The sequence below is a fragment of the Chiroxiphia lanceolata genome, chromosome 1, assembly GCF_009829145.1.
Source record: "Chiroxiphia lanceolata isolate bChiLan1 chromosome 1, bChiLan1.pri, whole genome shotgun sequence".
Lineage (NCBI taxonomy): Eukaryota > Metazoa > Chordata > Aves > Passeriformes > Pipridae > Chiroxiphia > Chiroxiphia lanceolata.
In genome coordinates this window covers 27194215-27209663 of record NC_045637.1, presented here as the reverse complement: position 1 = coordinate 27209663, position 15449 = coordinate 27194215, and the positions used below count along the sequence as shown (strand labels likewise).

The 15449-nt window shown below is 35.6% G+C and overlaps 1 protein-coding gene across 1 annotated transcript in view; it reads right to left on the bottom strand.

Annotated features, from left to right (window-relative positions):
* Positions 1–15449, bottom strand: part of MMP16 (matrix metallopeptidase 16) — a 171494-nt gene that overhangs the window by 12122 nt on the left and 143923 nt on the right. Inside the window, exons 7-9 of the mRNA XM_032690884.1 lie at positions 15269–15407; positions 6249–6399; positions 2323–2438 (exon numbers count right to left, since the gene is read on the bottom strand). Of these exons, the coding sequence (XP_032546775.1) occupies positions 2323–2438; positions 6249–6399; positions 15269–15407 (406 nt within the window). The remainder of the gene's footprint in view (positions 1–2322; positions 2439–6248; positions 6400–15268; positions 15408–15449) is intronic.

Genomic DNA, 15449 nt, shown 5'->3' with positions numbered 1-15449 from the left:
CACTAATATGTTAAATGTTCTTATGTACTAAGGCAAAAAAAGGTCAATGAACTAATAAAGTACCTTTTCTCTTCCTTCTCCCTTAAAATTGCCCCATCATCCACCTTAGCAGAATTTCTAGTTGAAAGGTAAAATTTTCTGTGCTGCTCTCAAGATGGAAAGAGATTTCTCCAATCTGGAGATTTTTGTGTGATCTCAGATTCCGTGGAAAAAAAGAAAGGAAATTTCTTCTCCATCTCCTTTTAAGAGTTATTACCACAGTGTTAGAAAGCAAATCACATTATCGGAAGTAGCAGGGAGAGTTTCAGAGATGCTACCTGCACCTTACCAAGCTTTTAGGACACTGAGTTAGAATGCTGATTAGTGTAGGAAATAATTTTTTCTCATCCTTCCCAAGCCTTTTGAGGTGAAATTACCCAAAATTTTTGCTGTCACTGAAGGAAACCCCTTCTTAATCAGACTTATTGCAGGTGTTCGTTTGCACAGTTTACACAACAGAAAGACAAGGGAAATTACAAGTATTCTTTAAAATGAAATGGATTCACTGAAAGACTTGCTTTCACTTGTTCTCTTATAAATGTATATAGTAAAACTTCTTTATCAACTCTGCTTCTGTCCAAAGAAATAAAAACAGTTTCAGACAAAATGAAATCAACTTCTTTACAATTAAGCTGTGATATTTCTTATTTCCATCTGCTTTTGTTTATTTCTTTCCTCATACTCATGACAGTGGAGTTGTGAACTGTTTCTTAAGATTTCCATTTTCCTGATTTCAGGGAAAATGTCTTAGTGGTCTTCTTGCAAACTTTATGGTGTCATTTTCAGTCCCTTTTTCTGCCCTGAGGCCCTTATAGGCTTTCTGAGATGCCCAAGAATTCCCTGCTTCCTTTCACCTCCTCCACAATCTCTTGTCATGTTTTACTAACTTGTTCATTCAAAGAGTCAGGCAGACTATCAAAACCACTGAGGTTAAAAAGAGAAGTGGCTTTAATGTAACCAAAAGTCTTTCCTGCCTTAGAAATATATATATATATATATATATATACATAAAATTCCCTTTGGATGTAAATCTTTAAAAATGCACTTAAAAAGTAATTAAAGGAAGAGGTTATAACCATTATGTTTGTCTGTGCGTTCATAATGTGGGTGACTATTTCCACATATATGTGTATTTGCAAACAGTTAATTACTGAGTGTATGCACTCAGTAATATCATGTATGCAGAATATCATCTTGACTGACCTACTTTCCAACTAAAAACAAAACAAAAAATTCCAATCTAGCAAGAAGGCCAGAATACAGACAGGGTTTCTTTTTTTCTGGATAAAACAGAGACAAAACAAAAAGCAATTAAACATATTTCTGAAAAAAAAATCCTCAAACATTTCCATGGTAAATTACTTAATCAAGTTAGAGGTTGAAATATGAGACTGAAACGGTTTATAAAAGGAAATAAATATTTTTATCTTCTTATTAAGAGGAAATTAAAATAATATGGTAATATATATTTGTGTGCTGTCTTGTAAAGCAAAAAGAATAAACTCAGAACCTACTAATAAATAAATAAATCATATAGGTCAAAAAACAACTGTCCAACAAAGATAAGTGACAACAAATGCATATTTTTATTCCCATCAAAGGGATCTAAATTCTGTGCAGCTGAGGGCTCTGTTGGCAGTGTGCCAGCATCTCCTGGGTAGCACTGAATTCTCATAAGATGGAGAAGATTTTGGCTGCTCTCATTCATTTGGAGATGTGTCCAGCTGAGATTCTAGGTTCTAGGTATGTCATAATGCATGTTGATGCATGTAATAATACTTCATACTAAAAGTCCTGTTATCTGTATTTGTGCATCATGGGCTTATGACATCTTCAATTTACATAAATTCATAGGGATATTTCTGCTTAGTTAAAGATTTAGCTCCTATTCTCTAGTTTTTCAGAATGAAAGCAATAACTTCTAAGCTGTTTAAACAGCCAACGCCTCGACAATTCAATGGAAATATACTGTGTATACAAAGCTCATTTTAAGACATCATATAATTCAGCAGAGAACAAAAATAAAGTGAATTAAGACAGAAGGAAAAAGAATGAAAAGTAATGTTTATAACACTAAATTTGAAAGCTTTCTCTTCCTTACATTAACTGGTATAGGTGAACAAACAGCCATTTTCACTAAAGCCAGTTCTATAGCAGGAAATATTCTGTTCATAAATCAGGAATTCTTTCACTACTTAACCTGAATAGTCAATCATCCCTCTACTACTCTATCTTACATAGAGGGTGTAAGTAAATCATTAAAACAAGAATGTGTTTGCATACCATTTTCTTTGTGGACAAAGGCTCCCTGAGGAGATTCTGGGATACCTTTCCAAATTGTGATTGGCTTGGGATAACCAGGGTCCATGGATCTCATTTCTTCACTGTACCTCCAGTACCTGAATTTTTTTAAAGAGGAAAAAAACACTCATTGGTAAGACAGAAGATAGTATTTTCCTCTTCTAACACTTGTTACCTTCATTAGCCACAAATGGGAATTTTTGACTTCTTCTCTTTGAACATACTACCAGGTTACAAAGAAATCTATTTGCTGACTGGACAACTGCTTCATGTAAGCAGATAGAAGATAAAAGATTTTTGTACTTTGACAAGTAAACCACCATGTACCTCACTTATAATGACTGCAATTCTGATGCCTAGGACTTTTGCACAGTGACACAGAGATGCAACATGTAAAAAAATACATTAATGTTCTAAATAACATTTTAAAAATGAAAGTGACAGCAGATTCAGATTAAAATACTCCCATCAATCTTAATTTAACTCTTTATATGTATGCATTACAGTAGCTTTTAATTTCATTATCCCTAAATAAACACAATGTGATACAAACTTCAACCTGCTTTTGTGCCTTTTTTTCCAGCCAGCCCTTCTCTTCTCAAATTTAAAAAGCTTCAGCACTCAAATTCTAGTAATCCTGAAAATGTAAGAAGTATTTGCACTTGTGATTTTGTTTACACTTACAGATAATGTTGATAATTTCTTTTTCCTTAGACTGTCTGTTAAATTGCTATGCATATCTTATGAGTTGGTTCTAAGAATTAACATACTGCATCCCTAGTATCCTCTGTGTATCCTGATAAAATATTTCAGTGGGTCATTTCATATTTTGATTGACTCCACTAATTTAGAGAGTAGTTTTCTTGGACAACTTTTTTTTCCACAATCAGCTTTATTCATATGAAAATTACATTAAAAGGCAGCCACTCACCATTTCAGGACATCAAAAACCTGAAAATATATCACTATCATTGATAATCTGGTCACTGCTAAAAACTTCACCCTTTTCCTCATTTGACTTCAGTTTTTAGAAATCCTTGTTATCATAATTCCTCATATATTAAAGAGTCCTGAAGTGGATGATATTTTGTTCCTGCGAAGGTACGTAGACACTCTAATTGATTCATATCTTAATTTTTTTTTTAAATAAAGTGGTCTAAACTCCTCAGTTTAGACAATGCTCCCTGTGGTGCATTTCTCTGGCTTTAAACTTTCGATGAAATTAAAAGGTGGCAGATTTCAAGTGGGTTAAGAGCTAGTAAGTTAGATTAAAAAGATGTATTTTTTCTTTCTTATGCATAAATTATTTTTATAGTCTGATTTCTTAGTCTAGTCACATATGCATCAGTAACCAGTCAACAAAGCAATGCTCTTTATTTGGAAATGTAACATCTTTGAGAGTTTACATGCAGAAAGAAACAACACAAAGAAGTTGCAAACAAAGCTCTGACATCAATACTATTGAAACCAGTTCTTCCTCATCTTTTGACTCTAATTTTAATGCTTAGTTTACATTTTTTTAACAAATATATTACGATTGAGTTTTATGAAGAAAGAATATTCATTTAAAGTCTAAAGTACATAAAACTGGTCACACCAGACGGGGGCATAAACAAGCTCATGTGTCAAGCAGTGCAGCAAACCTTTTATCATCTCTCCCGCGCTACTCAGTTCTGGTAGAAGAGGAATAAGAGAGGGAAAAATATTTTCTGTAGTCATGTTTTTCCCTCTTAAGGTTTCATATAATTATTTGGAAGGATTATCATTAGCGTTGAAATAGATAATTTCAAATATTAACAGCAATGTTCCATATATGAGCCGGTTTAGACATATAAGTATTACAACAGCATTTACTGGTTTGACTTTTAAATCTTGTTACTGGTTTGGTTTATGGGAATTTTTTGTCTGTTTGTTTGTTTGGTTGGTTGAGTTTTAATTATTATTTTTATTTTATAGCCAACATTTGACACTTTTTATTCTGTTGCTCTAACTTTTTTTATGTATACCATTGTACTGGGACATTTAACTGTGTCTAGATTCTGCCCTGGAGCTCTTTAACTACAGATTATTGTCAAAAGCAACTAAGTGTACAGGTCCTTGAGGTACACAAGGAGTAACATACTTTGTTACATTGATGCTGGCATAACTGTTTACTTTCCTTTCATTCCTAATTTATGCTACCAAGAAGCTGCATTTATGTTATACCTTCTTCAGGAAAAGATCCACATCCATAACAGACTTCTACATACTACTAAAACCAGCAGGAGGAACCAACTCTAACTTTGCTTTAAGTAAAAATTGTGATATAAGCAATACACATTGAGAAACTTAGTGGTATATGGGTTTATTCTCACTGATGGTCAATATCCTCTAGTAGCTCAATTATCTCTGCAAGGCTCATGCTCAATCTTCTTCTAACATACTGTATTGCATTTATGTCTTGCTGAGTTTCATTGTGCTTGTTAGCTCTAAGTAGGGAGCAGATGTTTTGTCTGCTTGTTCCTTTCATCTTCTGTTATTACCAATGGTGTTTTAGGAAAGTCCAGGCTATAAGTAACTGCCTATGCATGGAAATATAAAAGGACATTGCTGAATAAAGCCTAAAGAAAGTACAAGTCACAAAAGATTCCTACTGTATATACTTTAACAATGTATGTGGTGGTAGAAAATTATTACCTGAAAATGAATTTATATTTTTTTTATAAAATCTACTCCCCCATAGGAAGCAAATTATTTAGGTGACTTTCTACTTCACTGTGGAAATTGATTGCTTTTAATGATACCTAATTTTCAAACACGACAAAAATTTTACTTAGCTATCTACTTTCCCTAGTTTTTAAAAAAAAAAACTTTAATAATAAAATTTGTTGCAGCAATCTGTACTGCAATATTACAGTACTGCTAAAAAATTACCAACTGTAGTGTGCTAAATATATTCTATGATGTGCATGAAATTAATTTCTTAAGTGATCCATGAATACTATTAGTGTCTGAGAACTCTACCACACAGTAACAAAAGCAGTTTTAGTTTTAATAATACTAATAGAAACATCACAGTCATTAATAAAGAAAAATTCATCTCTGAGCACACAGAATTTGCACAGTGATACATCAATAAACAAACACAGTATCATACCGAAAACCTGTAAAATCCCTCATTCAAATAACTTGCAGGGTTTCAAATATTAATGAGTTTTCTTGACATCTCTATAAAGCAGACAAATATTCTTTTCTTTTTTTAACAGACAGGGAAATGAAGACACAGAGAATAACTGACTAGTGCAAAACTTTTTCAGGAATAGAAAAGAACTCAGATTTCACATTTTTTCTGTGTTTTTTTTGGGGAGGGGTGTGTTGTGGTTTTTTTTGTTATTAATCATGACTATAATTGTCTCTTCTGAAGGTAACTATAAGATTTTTTTAAAAGTGATTCCAAGAAACTTCTCAAACTCCTTTTTTAGCTTCCAGGTTTAGCTGTTATTTCCCTTTTATACATCATTTTTAAATAGTCATTTTCATTAACCTTAAAAAGATTTGGATCATGCCTTCCCTGCTTATGTGTTAGGGTTTAGAAATATGGATAAAAAGAAGCAGGTAAGAGTATACATAAATACATAGCTTTGAATACTTAAGTTTAAATTTGCCACACCTGTGACTTCCCTATTCACTTCTAAAATGCAGCTTTTCCACTGGATATACATACACCCATTTCAGAATACTCACACAAATATAATTTAAGTTATAAGAAATGTGAAAACAGTGTGGTTGTCTATGTGGGAGCAGTTAATTTCGTCCACAGAATATGAACTGTTTAAGTGTCTTGACTTCTTCTTTTGAGAAAGAGAAAAAGATTAACATGTTTAGCTGATATCCACCAAGCTGTTTCCTTGCAGAACTCCTATACCAACCTATCTCCTTTGAAGAAGTAGGTTTTTCCAACATCTTCCCACCAAATTGCTGAATCAATGCCATGGGAAGGAATTCCGCTTCCAAGTGTTATCAAATCATGAGGATAACCTGGCTGGAGAGTAGTGTCCTTGAAAATCCAGAACTTGTTACCTGTGCAAAAGCATATATATACACATACATATATGTGTGTTAGTCATCAGTACTCTCAGTATTAATACACTCCAAAGAAATAATGAAGACTCCTAAAGGGCTGTAGTAGTGGTTCAGCCAAACACAATGACGTGAAAATTGTTCTGTCACTGCATATGTTGCAAAATTAAATATGCTTTAAGGATACCTTGCATTTATAAAGCATCTTCCCTTCAATAAGCCCACAGAATATTTTTGATACCAACTACATAGTGATCAAAACCAGAATGAAAATGAAGTCCTCTTAAGAGGCTCTGTGGTTGATAATGTAATATATTCACAGAAATACAAAACAGTTTTACATTTCATGAGGAAAGAAGAGTGAATTTTATAAGAAAATAAGGTAAGTAAACATTTAAATAAATAAAAATTTTTGACTCATTTCCTAGTGTGTTCTAAAGACATACAATTAAGATTCTGAAGTCCCACAGGTGAAAGCCTTTTGTCTCTGAATTAATGGTGGGTCTCCAGTGGCAAGACTTAACCTTTGGATGTAGGTGACAAATCATTCAAAACCACCCAATTGACTTATTACATGCTAAAAATACAAGGTAGTTGTATGACTCTAGCTGATGTTAGCACAGCGTCTGCACAAACCTCAGATTACCCAGGTTAGTCAAGTTACTGTCTCAAACATGAATAATAGCCTAGTGCTTCCTGGACTGCAATGCTCAGTGGCTGAATCCCTACTGTTGCAGTTACTAGATAAATATATTGTCTCTATAGGGGTATGCATGCCTACAGAAGCAGCTACTGAAGCAGTGTTTTATAGTATAGATCCCCCCTGTGGAGAAGATGCTTCCTGTGCTCTGTCTTGGAACTGGACAGCTTACGTCACCAGTTCACAACTCGAGTTTCCAAGATTCAGCTTTTGCTGTACCTTCCTAGCCAAGCTCTTTCTCACTTAACACTTCCACAATTATCTCACCTGCTTCATCGTCTCATATTAAGCCTATAGTCCAATAATTTCCCCAATAACAGTGTTGTCCTCCTAGCGTCTTCCCAACATACTGTGCCTCCTGTCCTATTCTTGCAACTATTCTTCTCCATTTTACATTTTTGTTTTCTTCTAATTCTTCTTCAAAACACACTTCTCACCTGTGTCTTTTCAGCAGAGACTTCTCTTTCAAACACAGACAGCTTTGGCTGAAAAAAAGGGAATAAAGATCCTCATATGCCCCCTAGAAACAGGGAAAAGGGAGCATAATTTGCATTTATGTACTTATCTGAAGAGCTTGCTTTGATGCCTGTCTTCTCTTTGCACTATCCCACATGGACACTGTCTTCAAACTAGACTACAGGTTCCATTGTGTAGGAACCATGTGTTTATTTTCTCTTCAAAGCACTATCTTCATCTGTGTTTCCAGAAAGCATTACTATTTTTATTAATAATTATACTGAAGGAGAAGGTACTCTTTTACATCATGTGGACTCATCTGAGTTAAATCACAAAAAGGTCTAGAGAAGATCCATGAATATATTGAATTGGCCTTATTGGATTTTTCAGTTTGGTCTATCCATTGTCATTTATGATGATAATATTGAAAATATAAGGGGAAAAGTTTGAAAATATATTTTACTCAAATACATTTGGAAAGAGGACTTAAGAGATAAAATCATTGCTGCTTACATTAGTTTTTGTACTTACCTGTAAGGTTAGACTGGCTGTTACACAGATGTAGAAGATTAAGGTACTGTATTATATAAATATTTTATGAGGAAATGTAATATTACCCCAAAGACCTAGGACCAAGTGTATGCCAGAATCATCAAGAGGGAAAATCCGTAGAAATGTTTCACAGTTGGTTTTATATTCTAGCTATCCCTCAGTGATATTAAATGTTTGTTTAAAGGGAGGGGTTTTTTAATCTCCCTGTTTGTACTACAGTGATTTAAAGCATGTTTTCATTTTATCACAGTGTTAATTAGGAGAGGGGGTATAGTTTCCATCCCTCCCATGCTGGGTTTCCAGAGTTAATTTTTTATCAGCTTCTTTACAGCTGCTTGTCATCCACTTCCAAGCACAGACACTACAGTTTGATCAACAGATCCATCTTATCCCCCCTGCCAGTTGAAAGAAAAAAGGACTCAAAGAATGAGTAGAAACAGAGCCATTTGAAGTATTAAAAATAAAAGATGCACAGAGATCTATGAAGAACAGTCATGGAAAACTGAGGTCTGTGTTGACCTGGGATTAGGGTTTGTGCTAACCTGTGGTTTACCTTTAGTGAAATGCCTTAGAAAATTCATTTATAGGGTTTGATCACGACAGAGGTGAGCATTTTCCATCATTCCCTGTCCCTTCTCCTATGTGGTTTATACTTTGCCAATTCACATAACAGGACACAGAAGGCTTCAGATGTTAATGGCAGTTTCAAATGCAATGATAAGAAAAGTCATGGGTTTTGGACCTTACTAGTTGGTACTTACAGCGTGAATACAGATGGCATCCAGTGAATGATACTGAGCCAACTCATTTATATTTCAGAAGATCATTCAAAATGACAGCTGTTGCACAGCACTGAAAGGCATATGCTGTGATGTATGCAGTGCCAATACCTTTCTCTGTGTCTCACAAGGAATAAAAGTAAAAGCAATTGTTGTGAATAGATCATTATCTGCCCTACCACAAGGAGGCAAAATTAACTATTAACAAGATCAGGTCATACCAAAATAAACCAGGGTTGAACACATACCATTATAAGTGACAACACCACTGAACCAGGTATTTGTTACTTATTCAGATATACTGAAATAGAAGGAAAGTGTGTATGTGGGAATAGACTTAAGAAACTAAATTCTTCTTCACATAATTTCTTATTAAGAAGCAAATTCTTTCTCAGTAAACTGAGAAAAGGTAAATTTAACTGTATTTCAAGGAGACAGTAGGGCTTTGAGAGCTCTAACATATGTGAGCAAGACCCATTGATGCTAACTAGAGGGAATTTTATTTAATATTTGCTTTAGAAGATATGTTTAGTCTGCTGTAACTGTGTTGATTGTTAATGAGAAGTACCGTATATAAGAATCCAAATGTTCCATCTGGCTGACAGTTTTCACTTTGTTTTTTTGTTTGTTTGGGTCTTTTTAGGTGGTACATTGTTGATTTTGTTGGTTTGGATTTCTTTTCTGCTTAGCTTCTATCCCTCAGCTGGAGGAAGGTGGATGACTATTACTAAGAGGATTTCAGAAAAGTCAGAATGCAATATTAGGAGAAGTTAAAGCCGGAAATCAGGTCAAAAAAATCCGCCCAACTGTGATGAGAATGAGCTAATTTTATTTCTAACTTATGTTTATGTAACTTAAAATGTATTACAAAGTAATGCTTGTCCATATGCTTTCATGTAGCTCATGTTCCACTCCCACCAGTAAATAGTTGATACACTCTAATAATTGTGGGTACAATGGAAATAAAGAATATATGAAAAAACTAGAATAGTTAAATTTTTATTCTTTTTATAGGTAACTAATGCTTCTTTAGAGTCATAACCAATGTCCACTGTATTTATTTTACAAAGTTGTTTTTTTAAGGTCTCGTCGGTACATTTGTTATTCTCACAGAGAATAAAGCACCACATTTCACGAAGTCTGGTCAACCTTCAGAATGTTTCATCTCTCTGCTTTTCTTCTCTAATGTAAGATCTAATATAATAAGAAGCAGATTGGTAAGGTAACAAACTGAGAATAAAGCAAGTGATAAAAAAGCTAAAATGTCTTATGTTTTGCAATAACACTTTGTTAAATATCAGCACTGTAGGGAAACAATTGAGAAGGATGAACCATGCAATTATTTGAAGTCTCTCAACATCTATCTTTGACATTCTAAAAAAATTACTGGAAATAGAGGGTACCTGTATTGCTATGCTTCACTTAAAAAAATGAATATTTACTGCTAGATATTCTTCAGACTATTTAACTGCTTACTGACTACTGCAAACAATTATGCAGTTTCTCGCAATTGTAGTTCTTCCTCTATAGAATTGGAATGATAAACAGTTATGCTTCTCAGTTATCAGAAACTGAGTTTTTTGTTCATATTGTTTGCAATTATGATGTATGTGTAGTGCAAGAAGTGTGTGGTATATAATCACTGTGTTAGAGTGGTGACATGAATTTTTAACGAATTATATGCAATTGAAATCAGTTAAAACATTGTAGTGGTTTGGATCTTGTTTTCCCCCCAGAGGCTAAGAAAAGTGGTAACCCCCAAGGGGTGGAAACCCCTGGAAGTTTTGAAGTTCTGTCCAATGGGCGCTCCTGCAAAAATATAAACATATCACAAGCACCAGAAGAGACGAGTTGTAGTTTTGGGTTGAAGAAGAAGTAGCCATGTTGTGAGCCACGAGGAAGGGGCTCTGAGCCCCTCGGGGCCTTTGGGGCCTCCCAGCCCCTGGCTGGGGGGGACTGCAGAGACTTGGAACAGTGTTAGACTGGACTAAGTGTCTGTAGTTATGCTGGGAGATGTTTTCTCTCCATCGTGGGCAGGAGTAGTGGCAGATGCAGAGTCCGGAGACTCTGGCTAAGAGCCAGGACAGATAAGAACTGAACCGGAGAAGCAGCAGAAGCTAGCAGCAGAGCTACAGAGTTCTGCGGGTAAGAACTGATACCAGACCCCCCAAACTCCTTTGAGACTTCCTGGAAAGGAGGAAGATGATAGACTCTTACTTGAAAGAGACTTCAAGTGCAACATGCACTGCAGAGAGGAGCTGAGAAGCTCAGAGCGTCCTGGGAAGCTGGACCAGGATGGAGAGGAATGCGGGGAGGTTGACCTTGGAGCCCTCCCTTGCTGCAAGCTACAAAGAAGCTCGCAGCCTGAGACAGGGCACAGAGGCCCTGCAAGGAGCTTGAATCTCCTGGAGATACCAGACCGTCACAAAGACCCCCTGTGTCTCATGATATGACCGTGGTGGAATGACCTTTGTCTGGGGTGACGTAGTCCACGGAGGAAGACCCCTTGCTTGGTGGCGACGGGGCCGAGGAAGCTTGGATACCTCCCTCGTGAGTGCTGGCAGAAATCCAGCTATCAGCTGCTGCATGTGGAGAGGACAGACGACTGCTGCTGTAGAAGATTCTCCTGCTTAGAGGCTGCAAGGGATCTGTCCTTTCTTCCCTCCTGGACTTTTATTTGGAGGGGAGAGGAGATCTGATCCATTGTAAATACATATGTCATGGTAGAGATAGTTGTGATCATGTGTATAATGTGTTATAGTATTTATTTGTACAGTCATTGTAATATATTCCCTTTCCCCATTTGGAGTCTGGCGTGTTTTGTCTGGAAAAACCCATCTCACATTGGGTTGAGATGTGGGAGGGGGAATGGAGCTAGAGAATTGGATTTTGGGGTATCTCAAACCGTGACAAATATTTAATATCTAATTCTGAACATTGTTTTTTCCTGTCACCTTTCCTCTTTATTTTGGTCTTTTAAGCAAGGATCAAATGTCTCTCTACTAGTACCCCCAAATTACTACCCATGTTTCCTTTTTTTCTCATTCTCTATTTCCCACCTTAAGTTTCTGTTATTTCTCTGTTCTATGATTGACACTATAGTAAATCTATTTTTCAATATAAAACTGTCAGTCCATGGGGTAAGTGCAATTGAAAGTTGTGATGGAGGTACTGGTAGTATGAGTTTTACAGCAGCTTTCTATTTCTACATTTGGTTTACCATGACATTCAACAGCACAGATGGCTTGAAAATTTCATTTTTAGTATGATATAAATTCCCGCAGGTACTTAGAATGAATTTTAGTATTCACGCTTTCTCATTAAAAAAAAAAAAGTATCTTTATAGTGCCATCTTCTTATTAGCATTCAGCATAGACACTAGCAGTGAATAATAACAAGAATGTAAACATCTGGTTTTTATAAGCAGCTATCCACCAGATTACTGTGTACTTTATGAGTATGGTCTGGTCTACTGGAGGCTGATGGGGTCCATCTGGCAGAGAAAGGAAAGAGCATTTTTGTTCATAGGCTTGACAAGTTGGTAAAGAGCGCTTTAAACTATAGTTGTTGGTGGAGGGGCACCTCAATCCATCCCACTCCTACCAGTGTGATGCCAGTGCTGGGAAGAGATGCCCAGAGCCTGGGGAGGGATCACAGGTCAGCAGCAGAGGACCTGAAGAACAGCACAAAGGAATTCCAGCCACTCCAACCAGTAAGTCTCTTTCATCTGGGGCATCAAATTAAATGCTTCTACACAAACACACGTATCCTGGGGAATAAGTAACAGGAGCTGGAGATGTGCACACAGCTGCAGGGCTGGGATCTTACTGGCATCACAGAGACATGGTGGCATGGCTCCTATGACTGGAGTATTGGAATGGAAGGTTACAGGCTCTTTAGGAAGGACAGGCAGAGGAGAGGAGGTGGGGATATCACGTCAGTGACCAAGTTGAGTGCATGGAGCTCTGCCTGGAATAGATGAGGAGCTGGCCCAGTGCTTATGGGTCAGCACTAAAGGGAGGGCAGGAACAGGTGACATTATAGTGTGGGTCAGAGGAGTGCATAGTGGCATTAATCCAGTACAAGTTCTCTGCTTTCACTCATTTCCATTTTTCTATTTTATTCTCTGAATAATGGATTTAAATATTGGCTTAGGTACGTGCTTTGTTAACACATCTATATGCCAGGCTTCAGATTTAAAGCTCATTCTAGAACTTACTTGTTTTGACCAGTTTTAGACAGGTAAAGCACACCACTTGTTCATCATCTTAGCAACAATCAACTTGACTATTTCTAGCACCTTTGGGAGGAGGACAGGTACTCTTTTCCAAGGAAGAAATTTTGTTAGGGAGTGAAAGAAACAAGACAATGAATGTTTACCTACAGTCTATTTACATAGACTTCTGTAATCATGTTCCACAAGGCAGATTCTTGGTTAACCTGAGATTCTCAGCTGAACCTTATGATTCTGTGGCAGTGGACATACATGAATTACACTGATAGACAAACACCACTAGTTTGATATTGCAAATCATGAAGAAGTGACAGAGAAGCGAAAATTTTTTTAAAAATTGCACAGGAAAATTTGAGGAATTGACTTTGGCAAATGAATGGACAATACAAATGTCATTGGAAAAATAATGGAAGAAACTTTGAAAAGAAATCATACGGAAAAATACCTGCAGTAGAAAATCCAAGTATCATATGATATCAGCTAGAAGGCATAAAACTAGCTGATCTGAAATCAGATAGCATAATCTGGGGATGATGAGAAAGGAAAACACAATGTTCTGACAATCCTGCTGCTCCTCCTTGCTTTAATTAATCTTGGTTTGATTTCCCAGGTAGAAAACAGAAAAGTTGCTTCCTCCTTCTGTCGTTTGTTATCTATAACCTACAGACTACTGAGTACACCCATTCCTCTAAGACCTAACAGGAGCCAGTCAGCATTGGGTGAAAAGTTAAATAATGATAAAACATATTTCAAGGTCACTGAGAAGGAAAGAAGATATAAGAGTAAGCTTGATCATTTCTGTCTGGAGCTCAGGTAGTGGATCTCAGCATTATCAAGGCTGAGGTCTGGAATGCACAGGGTAGTTCCTTTGCTCTGTGTAGCACTGGTGAGGAAAGGAATATCTACTGAATTATATTTGTATCCTCCCATGTCCTATAGACCCAAAAATCAAGTAGAGGGATGGAGGTACCTTGATCATGACTCCAGTCTTAACAACTTCCCAGAATTAATGGCTTGAAGTTTATTTTATGGCAACAGAAGTAAAAACATACATTGTATTGAAATCATACAAATAGAAAATGTACTATATAGAATTCAATTTTCCTCATAATTCACATAAAAAATACAATTTCTCTATTAGCAAAACATAAACTTCACTGTAGTGTTATGTAGTGTTTCTGCACATTATTAAATATTTTTCTTTTAACATTCCCAAGATCGTAATATTTCCAGTGAACTAAATATTATTTCTAACTCCCTGCCAATGATTCAACTTGTAAAAATGAATTGATTTTTGATGTAACAATTCAAAATAATTCTACTTTTTTTGTAATGAGCTAACAAATTAATCACTTACATCACTAAATAGCTGAATAATTTTCCACATATCTGTATATTAAATTTCTTCTTTCTTCTCCTAAATTATTTTATAAAACATACTTTATATAATTTGCAAACTTTTGTTGCTAAATATGTATTTATTAAATATATAGTATAATTTGCTCATTAAATCTAAATTAAATACATGTTCAAGAACTTTAATTTCAAAGAACAGCAGATGTCTGGACCAAAACTATGAACAGAATGATGAGCAAAAATTCAATCCATAACGCTTATTTTCTGCAGTTTATGCTTCTTTAAAAATACTAAATACCATCTATGAAAAAGATAATCATTTTCCCCACCCAAAACTCCTAACATCACAGTTCTTAGATGAAACAAACAGTGCAGTACAGTGAGATATATATAGCAGAGATGCCATTTAAATATACGAGAAGATCATTTGTTAAAAAGAAGAAAAGCAAAGAAAAGCACAAAAAAAATTAATAATGGAAAGGTGTTCATTGTTGCTTCCTAATCGACATTTTTCAAAAAGGATTTCATAGTAGGTCACTGCATTGTTATGTCTTGTATTTATACTTCAAAATTTTTACTGAATATGTAAGAGCAAATAAACTGATACTGTGAAAGATAACCATAAATTAAAGATGTAGTTGTCAAATAACAAAATGTAACTCATATACTCTTCATTTAGCTACCAATTTGCAACAAGATCTACAAATCATTAGCAAAAATAAGCAAGATATGTTTCAAGAAATAATCACAGTCGAAAGTATTACATAAAATTTTACCTTTTTTCTTTCTTACCTTTAAAGAAGACAAAATTCCCCTCACTGTTTTCATAAACTGCATCAATGCTGGGAGGCAGTCCCCTCCAGAAGTAGGTAATCTGCATGGGGTATCCATCCATTACCCTGTTGTTTCTGACCCGCCAAAACCACTGATCCTGGAAACCAAATATACATCTCTTACTCCATTTATATGTGTT